Here is a 16,730-nt window from a genome sequence, read left to right as displayed (position 1 = left end):
ATTCCAGCTACACCAGATTCCTGTGCAGTTGTGGAAAAGCAGCACAAAGGCAATTTACATCCCTTGTAAAAATACATATTTTGCGCAGCTACACAGCATCCAGTTGGCAGAACTAGTCAGTTCATCCAGAAAATCTTGGGCAGTACTTGTGTAAATACTCTTAGATTACCCAGCCAGAGTTCTCTCACGTGTAACAAGCACATACAAACCCAACGACAAGGTGGATCTCCCTCTGAGACAACCAAACACGAGAACACTCAAAATGTCATTGTCATCTGCATATGCGGTATTTTACACTTAGAAAGAAAATAGGCAGGAAATGACCTATTATTCTTACAAAAGCCCAAATCCACATCTTTTCACTACTATCAGCCTGCGAAAAACGGTACGTTGTGAACAATACATGCTGTTACCTTAGTTCTCTTGGTCACAAAATGCTTGCTGCTTTGTCAATGAGTTTGAAGGGCTTACTATTGCAAGATTGTGTCTCTCTGGGAGGCACCACACTACATCTTCTACATCAGAAGACACATATGTTTGTAGGTAAAAAGGAAAACACTTCCTCCATTCCCCAGCAAGCAAATATACCATCTCAAATACAACCCTCAGAGCACAGGGAGCTTCCATTTTCAACAAACTGCACATACACCACTATAGACAACAGGGTAACCTATCAGGGAAGAAATGCCTGCTTGTTAGTTAGCTACACATGATGCTTTTCTTTTGCTCCAAAACATAACTTCAGAAGATGCTTCCTCTGCACAGCACCCTGCCTTTGCTCTGACAAAACCTTTGGAACACTGTACACTCATTACAGCTCTCTGCACTTACTGTCGGTTTGGCAGAGCCTCATTACTGCAGTAAATGTTACAGTAATTGTGACACACAAAAGATGGATGAATATTTGAGTAGAGCCCTTTTCTGAAGGAGAACAGGAATGCAGAGCTTTGGAAAGAGAGGGTGTTGGTGCAGAACTCAACTTCCTAGCCTACATAGAAGTCAGTATCAATTTACCTGCGTTTTCTTCTTTGTGTGTTGTGGAAAATGAAGTTTGACATTAGATAAGAGAAAGTCACATAGAAGGCCATGATGGATAAATGAGGTTACCTTTTTGCATGAACTGATAGCTAAAATAATTTTATGAAATCATAAGCAGTACTAGTACAACCCCTCCAGAATCTGTATTTCCGTGACTGATAATTATGAGACACCTAATCCACACTCCTATTGACTCCACCAGAAGTTAACAGGATAATTTTCATATCAGGCTACAGGAACAGTTCTTCCCATGCATTCAACTCCTGAGATTTTGCTCCAGCACCAAACATTAATGTCATCCCTTATTACTTACTTCTTACAGCCATTCATATGTCCAAGCCAAAGCAATCTTCATTCCCTCTCGGTTCTCGTGCATTATGCATTTCTCTTTCAAGCTTGCGCATTATCTTTTCCATAAAGAACAGCTTAACAAGTTATTAGATGCCAGAATCAGCTACTGAGTTTTGAACAATATCCCCAGACATACACTTGGGTATTACAAATCCCTTCGTTTCTACCCCCTCTCCTTGCGCACTGGTCCCACATTGTTTTTAGGTAATGCACATTAGCGTAGATTGGTCATTTCATGACAGAAGCTTGGTACCTAAGTTATACAGGAAGAAAACTGAAAGCAAGTATGTACTTTGATTTATTTTGCTAGATGGTAATTTTTTTCTAATATTATAGTTATATTTTATGTTGCAAGCAGTACTTGTAACAAAGCATAAAGCAAAAATAAAAACAATCTCAGTAATAAGAGAATTTACAACTGAACTAAAGTTGTATTTGTATACATGGACAACCAGCATGTCTTTTTGTGATGCTTGAGAAGTGCACACACAGCAGAGCTGCACTGTGCAGATGCTGTTCACCCCTCTGCAAAGAGTGGGCTTGAAGTCTAACCATCATTGATCCCACTTAATAAACCCTCCAAGCAAAGCTGACCTACAACTGCAGCGAACACACAGGATTCAAATTCATTCTCTGATTAGTTTCAGCAAAACATGAATAAACCCGATGCTGGAAATTAGAATTTACAATACAACAAGTTTTCCTGGCATGAATTTTCAATTACTAGACTCATGGTGATATAATCTGTGACATTTATGTAAGAGCCAAATACCAAAAATGAGAGAAACTGATCCTATACATAGCCACGAATACAGAGGCACACTCTCTCCTTTAAGCATCAGAGAAAGTAATTTGGAACTGGAAAGTGCTTGCGCAGACTGTTTAGAAGTGGGAATTCAGGTACTACACAGCTTTTCTGAGGTGACACCACCTATTCTGTATATCATCTGTGCAATATATGTGCAGTACCTAAATCTAAAGAGGACAGAGAGCGTGCTCAGGAGTCATACAGATGCAGCCATACTCAGTGGCTCAGGAGGTAGACAAATGTTCTATTTCTGATCAGAATCAGGGAGAAAGGTTGGGGGGAAAGTGAAAAACTGTGAGAAAGCAGAATAAATCATCCCAAAAATTTTTTTGCTCCTACTTACTGTGAGTTAGAGGATGACTTCTGGCAAGAAGCATTAAGGTTTATATTCCTTTCAAAACTCTCAGTTATTTTAAAATACCCCATCTATGAATATTCCCCCATATAAATTACAATTCTTTGCTTAATCTTTATTCACTATCACGGCCCCCCTAATGGCATCCAATTATTAATTAGGCATACACGGTTGGCCTCACATGATGTTAAAAGTGGTAATAAGAATTTATTTTTAAACAAACACAAAGACAGATGAGAAAAGTGTATTCTAGGAAGCAGAAACACTGATCTTCCTTAAACACTGAACCACGCTGTAAAAAATACTAAGGGTTCCTTTTATTGGACTCACACCAAAACAAGGGACAATATTAAAAGCTGAGTCTTATTTTAGCGAGAATTACACGGTTTTCTTTTGCACCAATTTATGGTGAAAGTAAATTCCACTAATTTTCCTATTCTGTTATCAGCTTGATTGGATAAGATTTACACACAGCCTCCAGATGTGGTGCAGCATTCAAAAGGAGGTTAAAAATTCAAGTAGAAATAAAACCGCCTGCTACCCAGAGGGATGATGGATTATTAACTCAAGTCTCCATTTTCATCCCTCTGGATATGTTAAAAACATGAAGAAATCTCCTGCAAGCCTAGGACCACCACGGAATACAGGAGAATGGTTAAAGACCTTGTGGTTTACACACCCCTGAAAGCAAAGAGCCGAGCAGAGCAGTATTACAATTCCATGAACCCATTTCCTGAAAAAGTGAATTTGTCCACACATTGAAATAATAACATGTTTCAGCTAAGCCCTTTGAACGAACGTGTATTGAATTGGCACTGTAATTGTATCAGATGCTCATAAGCACCATCTGCATAATTAAGATGGTCCCATAATTGAATTATATGCCCAAGCACAGTTTCAAGTGATTAACATTTAAATAACATTTTGAACTCCAAACCCAAAATGATTGAAAAAATTGGTTTTTAAGAGCAAATAGGGATGTCTATATGGCTTTTTGCCTTAGTAATGTTTGTATTTTCAGTGCAGTGAGGTCAAGTAATCAAACTATCAGCAAATAACTACATAACTTGGAAAATGAAACGGCAGCCTAGCAACCTGAACACATGCTAGAGATTGAAGGTTGATTTCTGTTGTGACGGGATGGACCAGAAATCACCCTAGGTACCTTAATGAGCCAAAAAGAAAACGTCAGGGAGAAAAGCTGCACAGAGCCACTGGAAAACTTCTCTTTCTTTTTCACTAGCTTTGTGTTTTGACAGCAACGACAACATAATACGAATGAAAATGTTCGGCATCCCATGAACTGGCTGGCACATCCCACATGCCAGACTCCACTAGGGAAAATGAGAACTCACCAGAAAAAAGCAGATGTAAAATGCACAGGAGAACTGTATGCAAGAGGAGAATGGGGTAACAGTTTTGCATGGGTAATAGCAGAATAAAATTGAATATACATGACTTCTATAGAATATCGACAGTCAAAGGCTTCACCGACATTCAACGGCACTATAGGACAGCAAAGAAAGGACTCTTGGCAAAAAGCATTCCTTAGGATATAGAGTATCTGTTACAAAAAGTAAAAAAAACTTTTTGGCATGTTTTTTTTCATAATTTTCTCTTGAAATTTATAGGGAATCAAGTGTCATCTTTAATTTAACACAACTTATCACAGGAGAACAGCTGAAGTGCCAATATGAAAGTATCTAGTCAAGTACTCTGTCATCCCAGCAGTCAGTGGCAAGCAATGTCTAAGGACAGAATTGTGTGTGCCCCTGCTTACTTATTGGCAAAATAATTATGTTAGGTTCCAGGAATGTTTTAAAATGGCCTGGAGCGTAGGGGAGCAATCTGATTGCCTCTCGCTGTGTCAAGATATTTAGACATCTACTAAAATTTACATTTTCTAATGTGATGACTGACCACTGAAGAGTCTGTCAGTGCTTCAATTGATAATAACCAGTGTGAAATCATCATCATGCTTGCTTGAACCAGCTTTAAGTGTTTCTCCATGTTCAGGAAACTGGATGATGGTGATGACAAATTTATTCAACGTAAATTAAAATGGAAAAGTCACGAGCTGATAATGAGTCAAGAAGGAAACACTGAGCACAGTCTGACAGTCCTGTTTTGCAGACATTTTAAAGGCTTCCTTCATTTCTGACCCAAAAGATTGCAACTCCAGTTGAACACCGTCCATAAAACAATTCTGCAGTACTCGTGTTATTACCTGGAGAATTATAAGCACGTATTGCCATAGCATCCAGACTTCTGTTACTCATAATTCACTTACACCTGCACATAAGTCACAGCTGATTTTAGAAAACTACGTGATAATTCAGAAGCACAACAGAATAAACTAATTTTCTCAACTTCCTGCGCTATCAGGAAGTTTGTTTCTTGTGCAGTAATAACTGGAAGAGTTTCTGTCAGGTGAGCCCAGCTTGCAGCACTGGCGTCAGAAGAGCTAATGAATTAGACACTGACGTAGGAACTAGTGGTTGTTTTGGGAAGCTGCATGCAGACAGGTTACAGAAGTGACACAGAAGAGGCAGATGCTGTTGCAGTCTTTCGTTAGTGCTTGACTGTAATTGTATTTCTATGTCTGGCAGATGCTGCTCCCTCAGTTTAACAGCAGTTATTGAGTTTAGTAATATCATCACAATAGCAGCCTAAATGCAGAAATCTGAAGGAAAACAAAGCTTGAGGCAAATAGGTTGAAAACAATTCTAAAGCTGTTACACAGGTCTGTGCAGAGAGTATTCTGCCCTGGACTAGAAGGATGAGGCTCGCATAGTATCTCTGCTGTAGCCAGAAATATTCTGAGTAATCAAGAGAAAAGCTCATATGTCATTTAGAATCACATAACCCAGAAATGACATAGGTTGCAAAGGACCCCCAGCGGTCATCTGCCCTGAACCTCACTCAAAGCATGATCCATTTATAGCTATTTAATGCAGATATTTGCTTTAGCTGAGAAACAATTTCATCGGATCACAGGATAATTCAGAGTGGCTCGCAGGATTCTTTCCTATTAGACTGCCCAAAACAGGCTGAGCTATAAGGTCAGACCAGGCTGCTCTGGAGTTTTATTCAGTCTGGTCTTTAAAATCTTCACGGACAGAGAATGCGCAACTTTCTGGGCAGCCTGCTCCACTGCTTCACTTGCCATTGTGAAAATGTTTCCCCTTACATCTAAGTCAGAAGGTCTCTTTTTTTTTAATGCCCGCTGTCTGTTCTCCATGAGAAAAATGAACTCCATAGAACAAGATTTTATACATCACTTAAAGCTCAGAAGGTTGCTATGGGGAGGAGGAGAGACTATTGTGCTATAAAGGACTTGGAAATGGAAGACTGTAATTTCTTTATTCTGGCATTTATATACTTGTTTGCATCACTGTTTAATGATACTTATGTATGTAACAGTGTAATGTATACAATACAAAATATTAGAACTGATGTACATTCTTCCAAATAATTTTTTTATTTTTTTCTTTTTAAATACTTTGTACGGGTTTGTGCTTCACTGGATTTTCTTTGAGCTTCCAACAGGCTCCAAAAGCATACAATAAAGAATTGGTAGATCCGATTTTCAGCTCTTAAGTACTGGGATTCAATTTACAATTACAAATCATCACAAGCACTGCAAACTTGGCAAATTTGCCATGGAGGTATTTTCCAAGCAACCTTGCCAGAAGAGCTATGGGAGCACCAAGTATCTCACTATTCATCAAAGGAGAAACAGCACAAAAGGCAGGTTAAAAAGGAGAATCACTAAAAGCAAAATTTGACTGGTTGAATTTTGGGAAGACCGATAATAGCAGTTTCTGAAAGTACACACGTGACTTCTCACTTCATACAGGTCTATTAAAAATAAAGGTCAACTCAAACTGTAAATATTAGATCTAGTTCCAACTTTAACCCAGGTTAGATGATTGGATCTGGAAGTCTAATTTGTCACCACTTTTACTTTAGCTGTCAATATGTCAAACTTTAGGCACCAATATTGGTCTTTTACAACTATACTGTTGAGTTTTCCCTAATGATCAGACATCAGGAGAAGGAGGAGAGGCTGCAAGCTTTTGGCTTTGTTTTATGAGAGAGGAATACAACAAACCTCTGATTTCAGGATATATATGTAACCCCAGGAGTATATCTGCTTCTAGTGACATCGAAACAGAGTCCACTATATGGATTTTCTCTTGCCCAGCAAGCCATGGGGATCTCAACCATAAAATTTAGGATCAACACGCCTAAGCACTTGTATGATTAGTAACTATGCAAATTAAATTTCCTCAAGGAAAAGGATTTATTGAAAACTGAAACCGTCTTGCCAGACATTTGAAAAATGAGATTTCATCCCCCTATATTATTTTGCTATACAATCTCTTTCAACAGTAGAGATTTTATGATACCTTCTTGTTCCAGGCAATAGAGCGCTGTGAAGCACACAGTGCGTAACTGTAATAAAAAGGCTCCCAGAATGTTTGCTTTAATATGGTTGCAGAGAGGGAAGCATATTACTTAGATATGAAAAATACTGGTTAACAAACTTGGTGCCCATTATCCACAGCTGACTGTCTTGAGCCACTTGACTCACTGTTTCTCTGCAGACTGGCTCTGGACGTGTGCTCATTTGGGAGCAAGCAGAGCAACCGGCAGCTTTATCTGACACTGGGCTGCTGAAAAAGAAAGAGCTGCGCAGTGTTATGTTGTGCCCCCTGTGCAGTGACTGGCAGACAGTTTGGCAAACTTAAGGGCTCCTGAAAGAGCTTGTCCACATTCCAGGAAAACTAAAAGACAGGTGAGAAGGACATTTAAATATATTCCAGTTTCTATACAGACCAAGGTTAGTCTAAGGCCTCCTGGACAGAAGTTCAAACTGGCCACAGCTAATGGTTTCTTGAAAACTCCCACCTTAAACTGAAATCCTTTCCATTCTTTTGATATTCAAATGCAAATCACAGAAACGATAATTAATCAAACACTATTTCACAGCTTGGACGGATTGTTGCCCCAGTGAAATGAAAGTTTCAGTTTACTCTAAAAAAAAATAATAAAAAAAACCAGACTCCAGTTATCCTTCTCTTAAAAAGAGTATAGCTCTCAAACCCAAATTAACCTAAAATTCTCAGAAGACACTTGATCCAGCCTGCTGAGAAGCAGAATGTATGAGGACAGGGTACAGTAGCCTTCTAGCATCCTCTCTCCTGGCAACTTCAAACAGGATAAGGAGAATAACATGGTCCAAGAAAAGCTTCTGTTCCACAGAACAGATGTGTAGTTGGACTTCTACAATAACGTTTGCTGCTGTGTTGGTTACAATTGCATACTTAGGATGACACAAGAGAAATCAGCAATTTAGCAGAAATCCAATTGTTATTATTTATGTGGGGAATGTCAACTACTTAAGATAGCTAATTATAATGAAGACTTCGAAGCAACATTTTAAATTAAACCAATAGGGTTTAAAAAAAACAAAACAAAACAAATCCAAACACAAAACCACCCCCCACCACCACCCCCAGCAAAAAATCCTTATTATCTAACCATGCCTGGTTATTTTCTTGCCAAATATAATATTGGCCTATGTCTTATATGATGGAAATACAGAATTCTAATACTAGCCAGGTGGTCTAAAACTAGCTCTGAAATCATCGTTTCCCATCTCTGAAATCGTCGTTTCCCATACACTGAAGTCAGTTGGGGGCAGTTTAAGATCCTGTCATGCCTGAGCTGAGCATTACTTTACCCAGCTCCAGTGTTTCTGACATCAGTGGTACTGTCTGCAGAGGGTAAGGCACTTACACAAAACAATTCTGCCAGAATAAAAGGGGAATAATCTGGACCTATACTGTGACAGTATATTTAAACAGAAGGACAATGACATTTCTGAGAAACTCTGGTAAGTCTTATCCAAAACAGTAAATAACAATATTATCTGCTCTGCAATTTTGCAGCAATTTTTTCCTTCTAAATACAATCTCAATGAATTTATACAGGACCCACAATGACTCCCTTTTTCTGATTGTCCTGCTTTACCATAATGCTAGTATATTTTCAAAAATGCTCAAGCTTAGGAAATTATACTGGCTACCAGGATACCTTAATCAGAGAGTTCTTATCAGTGTGTCTCCAGACTAATAAGAAGAAATCCAATCTAGAGCCCACTGAACACTAAATTAGATCTAATCATAGGGCACTCTTCCAACTGTTCAACAGCAGGCCTAAAACCAATGAATGCCACTTATTTTTTTGGTATCCATTAAAATACTACAAGCAATCCCATAATAGCTGCTTCAAAGCCACGATCAGAAAAGTGTGCAGATATTTGTTTGCATTTAAAGCGTGCTCATTCAATGCCCTCCTTGCCAAAACATACTTTACATTCAAACACTTTCAAGAAGACCCTGAAAGGCTCTGGAGGCACAATACTCTGGGAATCCCATAACAGGGCAACTACTTCCACCTTCTCAGCTTGAGAATGTTTAAATGGTTGAAGTACAACATGATCTAATGGCTCTCCGGCATATATATTTTGCCCCCCTAATAAAAAGGCAGCACTTGAGCCAATTCAGACTGGAAAATTACTTCATATGGGCTGAAATATGTAATTTGTTGAAAGCCTGCACTACACGCACACAAGGACTATAGTATAAAGGCACTGAAACCTGCTTAATGGTTTATGCAAAAGTTCTAGACCCACATTTTTATAGGACACTGTGAGCCACATGTTGAGTGATTTTATTTTTTTTTTCTACTGGTAAAGAGCCTATCTGTAAAGTGTCCTGGGTTAGACAGAGCAACTGTGTATCACTTAGAACTTGTAACCATAAAAGATTTGGGGAGATGACTATGATGAAGTTCACGTTGTCTTAACATACTTTCTTTCTCAGAGGTTAAAGTGACAAGTTCAGTTTTAGCTCTCCTTTTACTTGCAGCATCTTCACTGTACCCAACACAACCCTAGTTTGACAATGGCTAACGGCACCACTTATATCAACACGTACAGAGTCCCAGGTTCTAAGCACTTTCATGCTTATTGTTCTCACAAATGGCAAACCACTCCCCTCCTAAATACACAGTCTTCTCTCACTGCACAGGCTGGCCATGAAGACTCGGCGGCACTAACAAACTTGTGAGGTATGGGACAGGGGAGAGGAAAGGAGCTGCCAGAAAAAGTATGTGCAAAAGGGGAAGACAAAATAATTGGCTGTGCAGGAGGAGATGAACAGCCTCCCACCGACGCAGCTCGAGGACTGTCATAACCAAACCATACGTGCTCTTGCTTGCCCTTTTCGCTCTAGAACAGGGTGATCCATGTTTGCAATTGAGATCCTATGGATAAATTGTATGTCTGAGTAGTCCTTCACTTAACATAAGTTTCAACTATTTCATATTTTAGTTCTTTGGCTTTGCTCGTGGACTTTTTTATCTAAATCTATGCTTATTTTTATATAGCATGTAAGTGCAGCAAAGACTGCAATCACAGAGCGACACATTCTATGGAAATCATGGACTTCTGGATATTCATTTCTGGTTATTGTCAAGATGGTCAGAAAGGCTTAAAATGGCATGTCTAAAAGCTATTTCTTATTTTATATAATTTTATTGTTTGGAGGTGGAGGGTTGTGTGTGATATAAACCAAAATTGATTAATTTATCATATCTCACCCTTACTTTCTGAGTGCATCATCCATGATGGTAATCAGAACATTAGGAATACATATTAAACTCACTTTTCTCCCTCTACTGACCGGCTGAAATAGTAGATGATTTCCTTCTCTGACTTGCTGGTTCCCAATATGATTATGGAGACAAGAGTGAGTGAAATTTGCAATTTCACATTTGGCTTAGGAAATTTTTTATGCTACATTAATAAATACTGAAGAGTGCATAGTATATATCTTACCCCTGATCATGATGTGTGTTAAATCACATGTGGCATAAAATACTCAAATACACAGTGTATTCTGAAACCATTTCTCTGGCAACTAGCCACATTTGGCATAAGAAGAACATGGAACTGAGCGTGGCTTGCACCAGTAAGACCTTTCATATTGCCATGTTGCTTGCACGTGCAGGTACTTGCAACACAGTAGCCCTCAAGGATCTACACATTCAACCACAAACGCTAACGCATGAAAACAGTCCAATGGCATTCCCACACGCACATCAGCCAGCGACCAAATTTCCTTTCTTGGACTTCACCGAGTCTCTCATTTCCTCCCCACACTTAAATCTGCTGTGTCTATTACCCATTAAACACACTGTGCTATAAAACTGTTGGCACTTTCCTTTTTTTTTTTTTCCCAGCCCTCGCCTCCCTCTTGCCTGACAGAGAAACAACAGACTAGCACGTCCCAGTGAGTTTTCAGTGGAAAAGGTGATTATATTAATGTCAGAGGCTGAAAAAACAGTAAATCTAGCTAGTCTGTAAAATAAAGAAGAGGAAGGGATCATACTTACAGCAGCTGCAGAGACACAAGATCATCAAAAAGGCCCTGGGGAATCTCTGTGATCTTGTTTCCATAGAGCACTCTGAAAGATACAGGAAGACAAAATAAATCTTAAGTAACAGACCAGTTTAGCGTCCTCCCACATCTCTGCATTATCATCTTTATTGATCTTGTGCACCGTGCCCAGGATCTGTGGGCATTTCATTTAACTACTGATCTCATTTTCTTTCCAGAGAGCACATGGTATTAAATGAGTCGTTATGATTCAGGGTTCGTCTGGTGTTGGAAAGCATTTTTAATGTAGAAACTGGACATCATCCAAAAACTGTATCTGAAATATTTTTCATTCTGTTGAGGGATTTTTTTTCCACTCCTTTTAAGAAATATTTTAACCATTGAAAGGCACCTTGTCTGATGCAAAAACTTGTATGGGTCCTGGCAGAAGGGAAGATTAGTCTCCCTCTGAAAATTTTACAACTTACCTAAACAACTTAATAGACTTCAAATTTGGAAAAACAGTATCTAGGCAATTTCTATGCTCTACATAGGACATAATAAATGGTTACAAATCAGATAATGTCAAAATTTTGTTGCTTAGGCATCACTGAACTGGTTAATTCCCTGACTTTTTAATGTGGAATAATATGCTAGCAATGAATCAAATAGCCATGTGAGGCTTGGATGCTGGCTGAAATTCTGGCTTACCCTGTCTTTCAACATTTAAAATATTACGGAGAGTTGAACATACTGAAAAACAAACACTTAGCATGGCAGACCATTTACAATACCCTCTGGCCTTCCCAGAGTATCACCACTTCACTGTATTTTTCATCAGTCGTTGGAGGTGGGAGAGTTCCCAGATCAGCTCATTTCTGAGCCTAAATAAAAAGAATCTAAATAAAATAACACCACTTACATATGAAAATTGAAACTTAATTTTTTATTACTTTTGTAGTTTAGCAGGAACTGAACTACTCAAGAAACTAATGATCATCTAGCATTGTATTTTGTCTAAACAAATGCAACATAATTTCTCTTTAACTATTACAGAGTCAGGAGGTTAGCTTTTAATGTGCTGTTACAGTTCGTGTTTTCTGTGAGAAATGAATGCTAGTACCACTAAACTGTTCTAATTGTTTCCTAATTTCAGCTTCAGAAGACACACACAACTTCCCACTTCAACAAAATTTCATGCAAGGTACATAGATTTTTATACTCTACCCAAAAGTAGACAGAAATGATGGTGGAACTTTGACAAGTCTAGCAGGTCTGTTTAGATAGCAGTTTCAAAATATGAGATAATATTCAAGTCCCTGAATTTCACTGGGCTCTAAAACAACATCCAACTGACTGACTCACTGACATCTTTCTGAACAACCTAACTGGCGTGAGCATCTGTATCAGGAAGCAAAAGCAAAACCTCTGCAAATAAAATATTTATAAAAGGTTGAATTATTGAGTTAATGCCCACAGAACCCAATATATTTCCGTTTCAGTTTGCACACTTTCTGAATGACATTTCTTTAGCAAGCACATCACCTGTATACAAAGTTTAGACTGTAAGCTCTGTGATGTTCGATGAACATCTTCCTTAGTTTTGTGAAGTAGCAGGGTCATCAATGCTGATCAATAACGCATAATACTAGAGCATATAAGAAAGAGTCCAGAAGCTAAGGTTTACCAAATGCCCATGGAAAGAAGTAAAAAAAAAAATCCCCACTCCAGGCTAAGGCTGGAGAGGTAAAACCACTTATGTTAAGTAAAACCTTAAAGAAATCTCAACGCTCACACCCGGTGCAGTTGTTAGTTATGGTAATACTAGATGCAAATATCAAAATAAGACTCTTCTTAAAGTAATTTTTCATTTACTTTTTCTTTAAGAGTCAGAAGGTCATAGTACAGTGTTCCACTGAATTTGAAACCCTGGATGTGTTTATCCATCCTCTTTATTATTTTAAGTGAAATTAAACTGATTAAAATAGCTTATTGATTAAAATAGCTTATATAATAAAACAAAGCTTCAATTTTTAGAAGCTATGAAAAGAAAGTAAGCATTTTCAAACCTAATTGGGCTTATGTGCATGTGGCACATTAACATTCGAACAAATTAACAGCTAAACAAAAGTCAGTATGAGAGCTCAGGCACTTGTCTCTAATTCATATTCATGCTCAGCACTACACAGAGCCAGATTAGCTGATGCCACTGTCTGCCTGCCATGCCAGAGCTGAAGTCAAACGGTCCTACAGAAAGCAGCAAAGGGGGAGGGAGGGGAGATACATAACACATTGCCGCTCATTTCTTGAGTTCCTTATTTCCATTTACTCTAATAGAAAGCATAGAAACTTTCCTCAGAGTTCTCATTTTTTTCTGTTTAAGACAGGAAAGCCTACTCATACCACCAAATATGAATATTGGTCATGTTCTTGATCCATGATGCTTTTGTTCTGAATGTACCAACTGTTACACTCCAAACAGTACTAGGAATGAGTCAGCCTGCAGAAAAGACTGGCCAGGTTAGATACGGTCCATCATCGTATCTGCTTTCCTCTATGTCCTGTCATTCTTCCCATCTCACTAATGCACCACAATGTTTCCAGAATGGCAGCTTTGGGGAAAAAAGAAAAGAAACAAAAGCCCCAAACAAAAAAACCCATAACTTCAAAAGGACATATAAGATGAAATTCAGCCAAGTCAATTCAAGCACTTCATCTAAATCTCCAATGCTTTTACCAACAGAGATAAACGTTAGGAGATTTGCCTATGGCATTACAAGTTCTAAAAATGTATGTTCCCTTGCATCCCTCACCTATGTTGCAGGACATGTAGGTGTCTTGGCTACTGTGCAAGCTTGGCACAGGAATACAACCCTTCTTCTATCCCCTAGCAACTGAAATTTTAGACCCCAAGTATTTTTTATTAAAAATACAGTAACAAAGTTAATATGTAATAAAATTAAAAACAGTTCCGTAATTGCTGCCAATAAACAGCAAATCAGTGAATAAGAACAACATTTATTAGAACACAAAAAAATTACTAAAACTTCTGTTGTGTGCTCCTGATTGTTCATTTGCTTCTCAACTTCGCTGGGAGACCAAGTTAGCCTCAGGTCTGACAAATACCATTTACTGTCAGGTGGAGAAGATATTACCCTAAACATGATGTACAATTTGGGAGAAAGAGAAAAGTGAGCTATAGCTTAATTCTGTATCCACAATGGTCACCTTGAAAGTATCAACTAGAGACTAAGCCCAAACTGATTGAGACACCAATAGGTATCTTTTTTCTTCCTGTATTTTTAGCTCAAGCAAACTTTTCTCAAATTTTTTGCAGGTGGCTTTCTAACATCAGCAAGTTGCTGTTATGACACAGGTGCAGCTGAGCCATCTGAGGGCTACATTCTTAGTGGCACCCAGGGCCCTCAGCTTGCCAGTTCACAGCTAAATGCTTTCAGCGTGGCCACAAACCACAAGCTGCAGTTCTTCGAAAAGTACCTGCCAGATTGGCTCCCAACTTGCAGCAGTTTTCAGGCTGCCATCAACCTTTCAAACAAGGGGAAGGACAACCCAGATAAAGCACAGACCCCTAGCTGCACTGCAAGCATTGGAGGAGATCCCTGGAAGAAGTACCCTATTCAACTGAAGAGTTATTATGGATCTGCAATAAGAAATTATACAGATATATAAAAGTCATAATGAGGTGTTACATTTCTTCAGCCTGATTCTGGCACATTTTAATATTCCCCCAAAATGTATCTATTCCAAGACACAATTAAATATTAAATTTCCAGTTCAACTATTAATTATTACTACTAAACTTAAAGTTTTGCAGATTAATCCAACTGATGTTCTAAGTAGTTAAAAATAATGACTAAACAGTGAAAACAGTCACTGCATAGGTTCATTGCAAAGCTTGGGATATACCAGAAGAAAGTATTGGAAGCACACATAGCAACAAGTACGTTATCTTAGGTGAGAATGCAATTAGGCATGTAACAAATCTTCAGCAGCAGGGTCTTGAAACATAAAAGTCTCACTGATTCTTCACATTCTCTAGACATTCCGACCTCTTGAACAACGTTAAAATTGAGGAATTTGCAAAGACTTCACCAACACACAGCCATTCACATGCACTGAAGTTTAGCATACTGCTTCCTAAGGGTGTGAAGCAGTAATTGCCATGTTGCCTTTATTTTACAGTTCGTCGTCCTACCTTACCTGCAAATGTAGTTGCAGTTTAGCTGCTTTGTTAAGTCAGATCCTAGAATATAGAGATTTTTCCCTGGGAGGTGACACAGAACTTTTTGGGGGTATGAAAGCCTAGCACAGAATCTCTTACTCTAGACCATATGGTTTCCAGCTAAGTGTTCCTTTATTTTGGCTTGACTGAAACATTCTTACTGAAGTGTCAAATTTTGACTTTATGCAATGTCTTTTTCAGTCCTCAGAACGCTTTTAACTTTCCTTCACTGTGAAAACAATTCTTGCTAGGAAGAATTATATTTCCCAAGCTACATACAATGGCAGAGGCTCAATAAGAATTCAAGTTTTCAAAAGAGGAGGAATTGATAGGGGTAAAAACAGCAATAAATTTCTAATATCTGAAAGAAACTCAGACATGTAATTTTTTTTCCCTGCACTATTTCATATTTCTTCAGAACAAGTTAGGCTAAATAAATCACAGTAAAACTATCCAAAGCAATTTGTTACCTTAAAATAAGTTTGGCAGTTATTGCAATAGACAGTGTTTTATTGCAGATTTCAAATCACCATGAATGACACCACATATATCATCACTGAGGAGATGATGGTCTAAATGGGACTGGTATGTCAAAATCTAAGCTGTCTCTTGTCTTTGTGCCCAGGCTGATCTCAGCTTTTAAATTGTTCACTAGCCCAATTCAGTATATGAACAAAAGCAAAGGAATTCTCCCTCTGCAGTGGTCTAAAATTTATTCATTCAGTTTAACACGCTGAAGGCTTAGACTGTTTTGTCATATCTCATAAAATGTCCCCAGACAGTCTGGATATGGCCTTCCAAACCTACATTTGTGGGAAGTTTACTGACCCCAAGAATAACATTTATCTTTGATACTATTAACAATTACCAAATGCTAACACAATCCTCTCACTGATATTAGACAGATTTTGAGTTGATTAAATGAAAAATTAATTTAGTTCAGAACGTGCATGCAGCAATCTTGAAACATGAAACTATTCCTAACTTAGCCTCTATGTTCTGCACTGAGTTATTAATCGCTCCAACTCCAGCAAAGTGCAATTCTAACTACGTAACACAAACACAACATACTACAAATAGAGCATTTCTCAAAATTTTGCTTAAAATTGAGATAACACATTCTTTTGCAAACAACAAATTTTGCCACACCTCTCAATGCAAGGGTACTATTTGCTCGCATGTTTATACGGAGAGAAGTGTTGGATGGCAAGACTAATCACTCCAACACAAAAGCCATGGCTACATTGCCACAGTTGAGTTACATCTCTGCTGCTTACTGTTTTTTTAGATTCGTATCATTCTAATTATTTGTTTCTCATCTTGGATATTTCATATGGTGCCAAGTAACTGCACTATCACTACATCTCACAGCCTTCAGTGTATGCACCCTTGTATCATCCCTTTGAGACAGAGGAATATTTCCAATTTTCAAGAGGAGAGACTTTGTCACAGACAAACAGTTTATTTGTCCAAGAGCTATCACTG

The 16,730-nt window shown here is 38.3% G+C and overlaps 1 protein-coding gene across 1 annotated transcript in view; it reads right to left on the bottom strand.

Moving 5' to 3' along the window:
- SLIT3 (slit guidance ligand 3) overlaps nt 1-16,730 on the bottom strand; it is a 522,490-nt gene that overhangs the window by 142,532 nt on the left and 363,228 nt on the right. The window contains exon 12 of the mRNA XM_074604436.1: nt 11,019-11,090. Within this exon, the coding sequence (XP_074460537.1) occupies nt 11,019-11,090 (72 nt within the window). The remainder of the gene's footprint in view (nt 1-11,018; nt 11,091-16,730) is intronic.

This window comes from Larus michahellis, chromosome 11 (assembly GCF_964199755.1).
Source record: "Larus michahellis chromosome 11, bLarMic1.1, whole genome shotgun sequence".
Classification (NCBI taxonomy): Eukaryota; Metazoa; Chordata; class Aves; order Charadriiformes; family Laridae; genus Larus; species Larus michahellis.
This window is presented reverse-complemented; position numbering and strand designations above follow the sequence as displayed.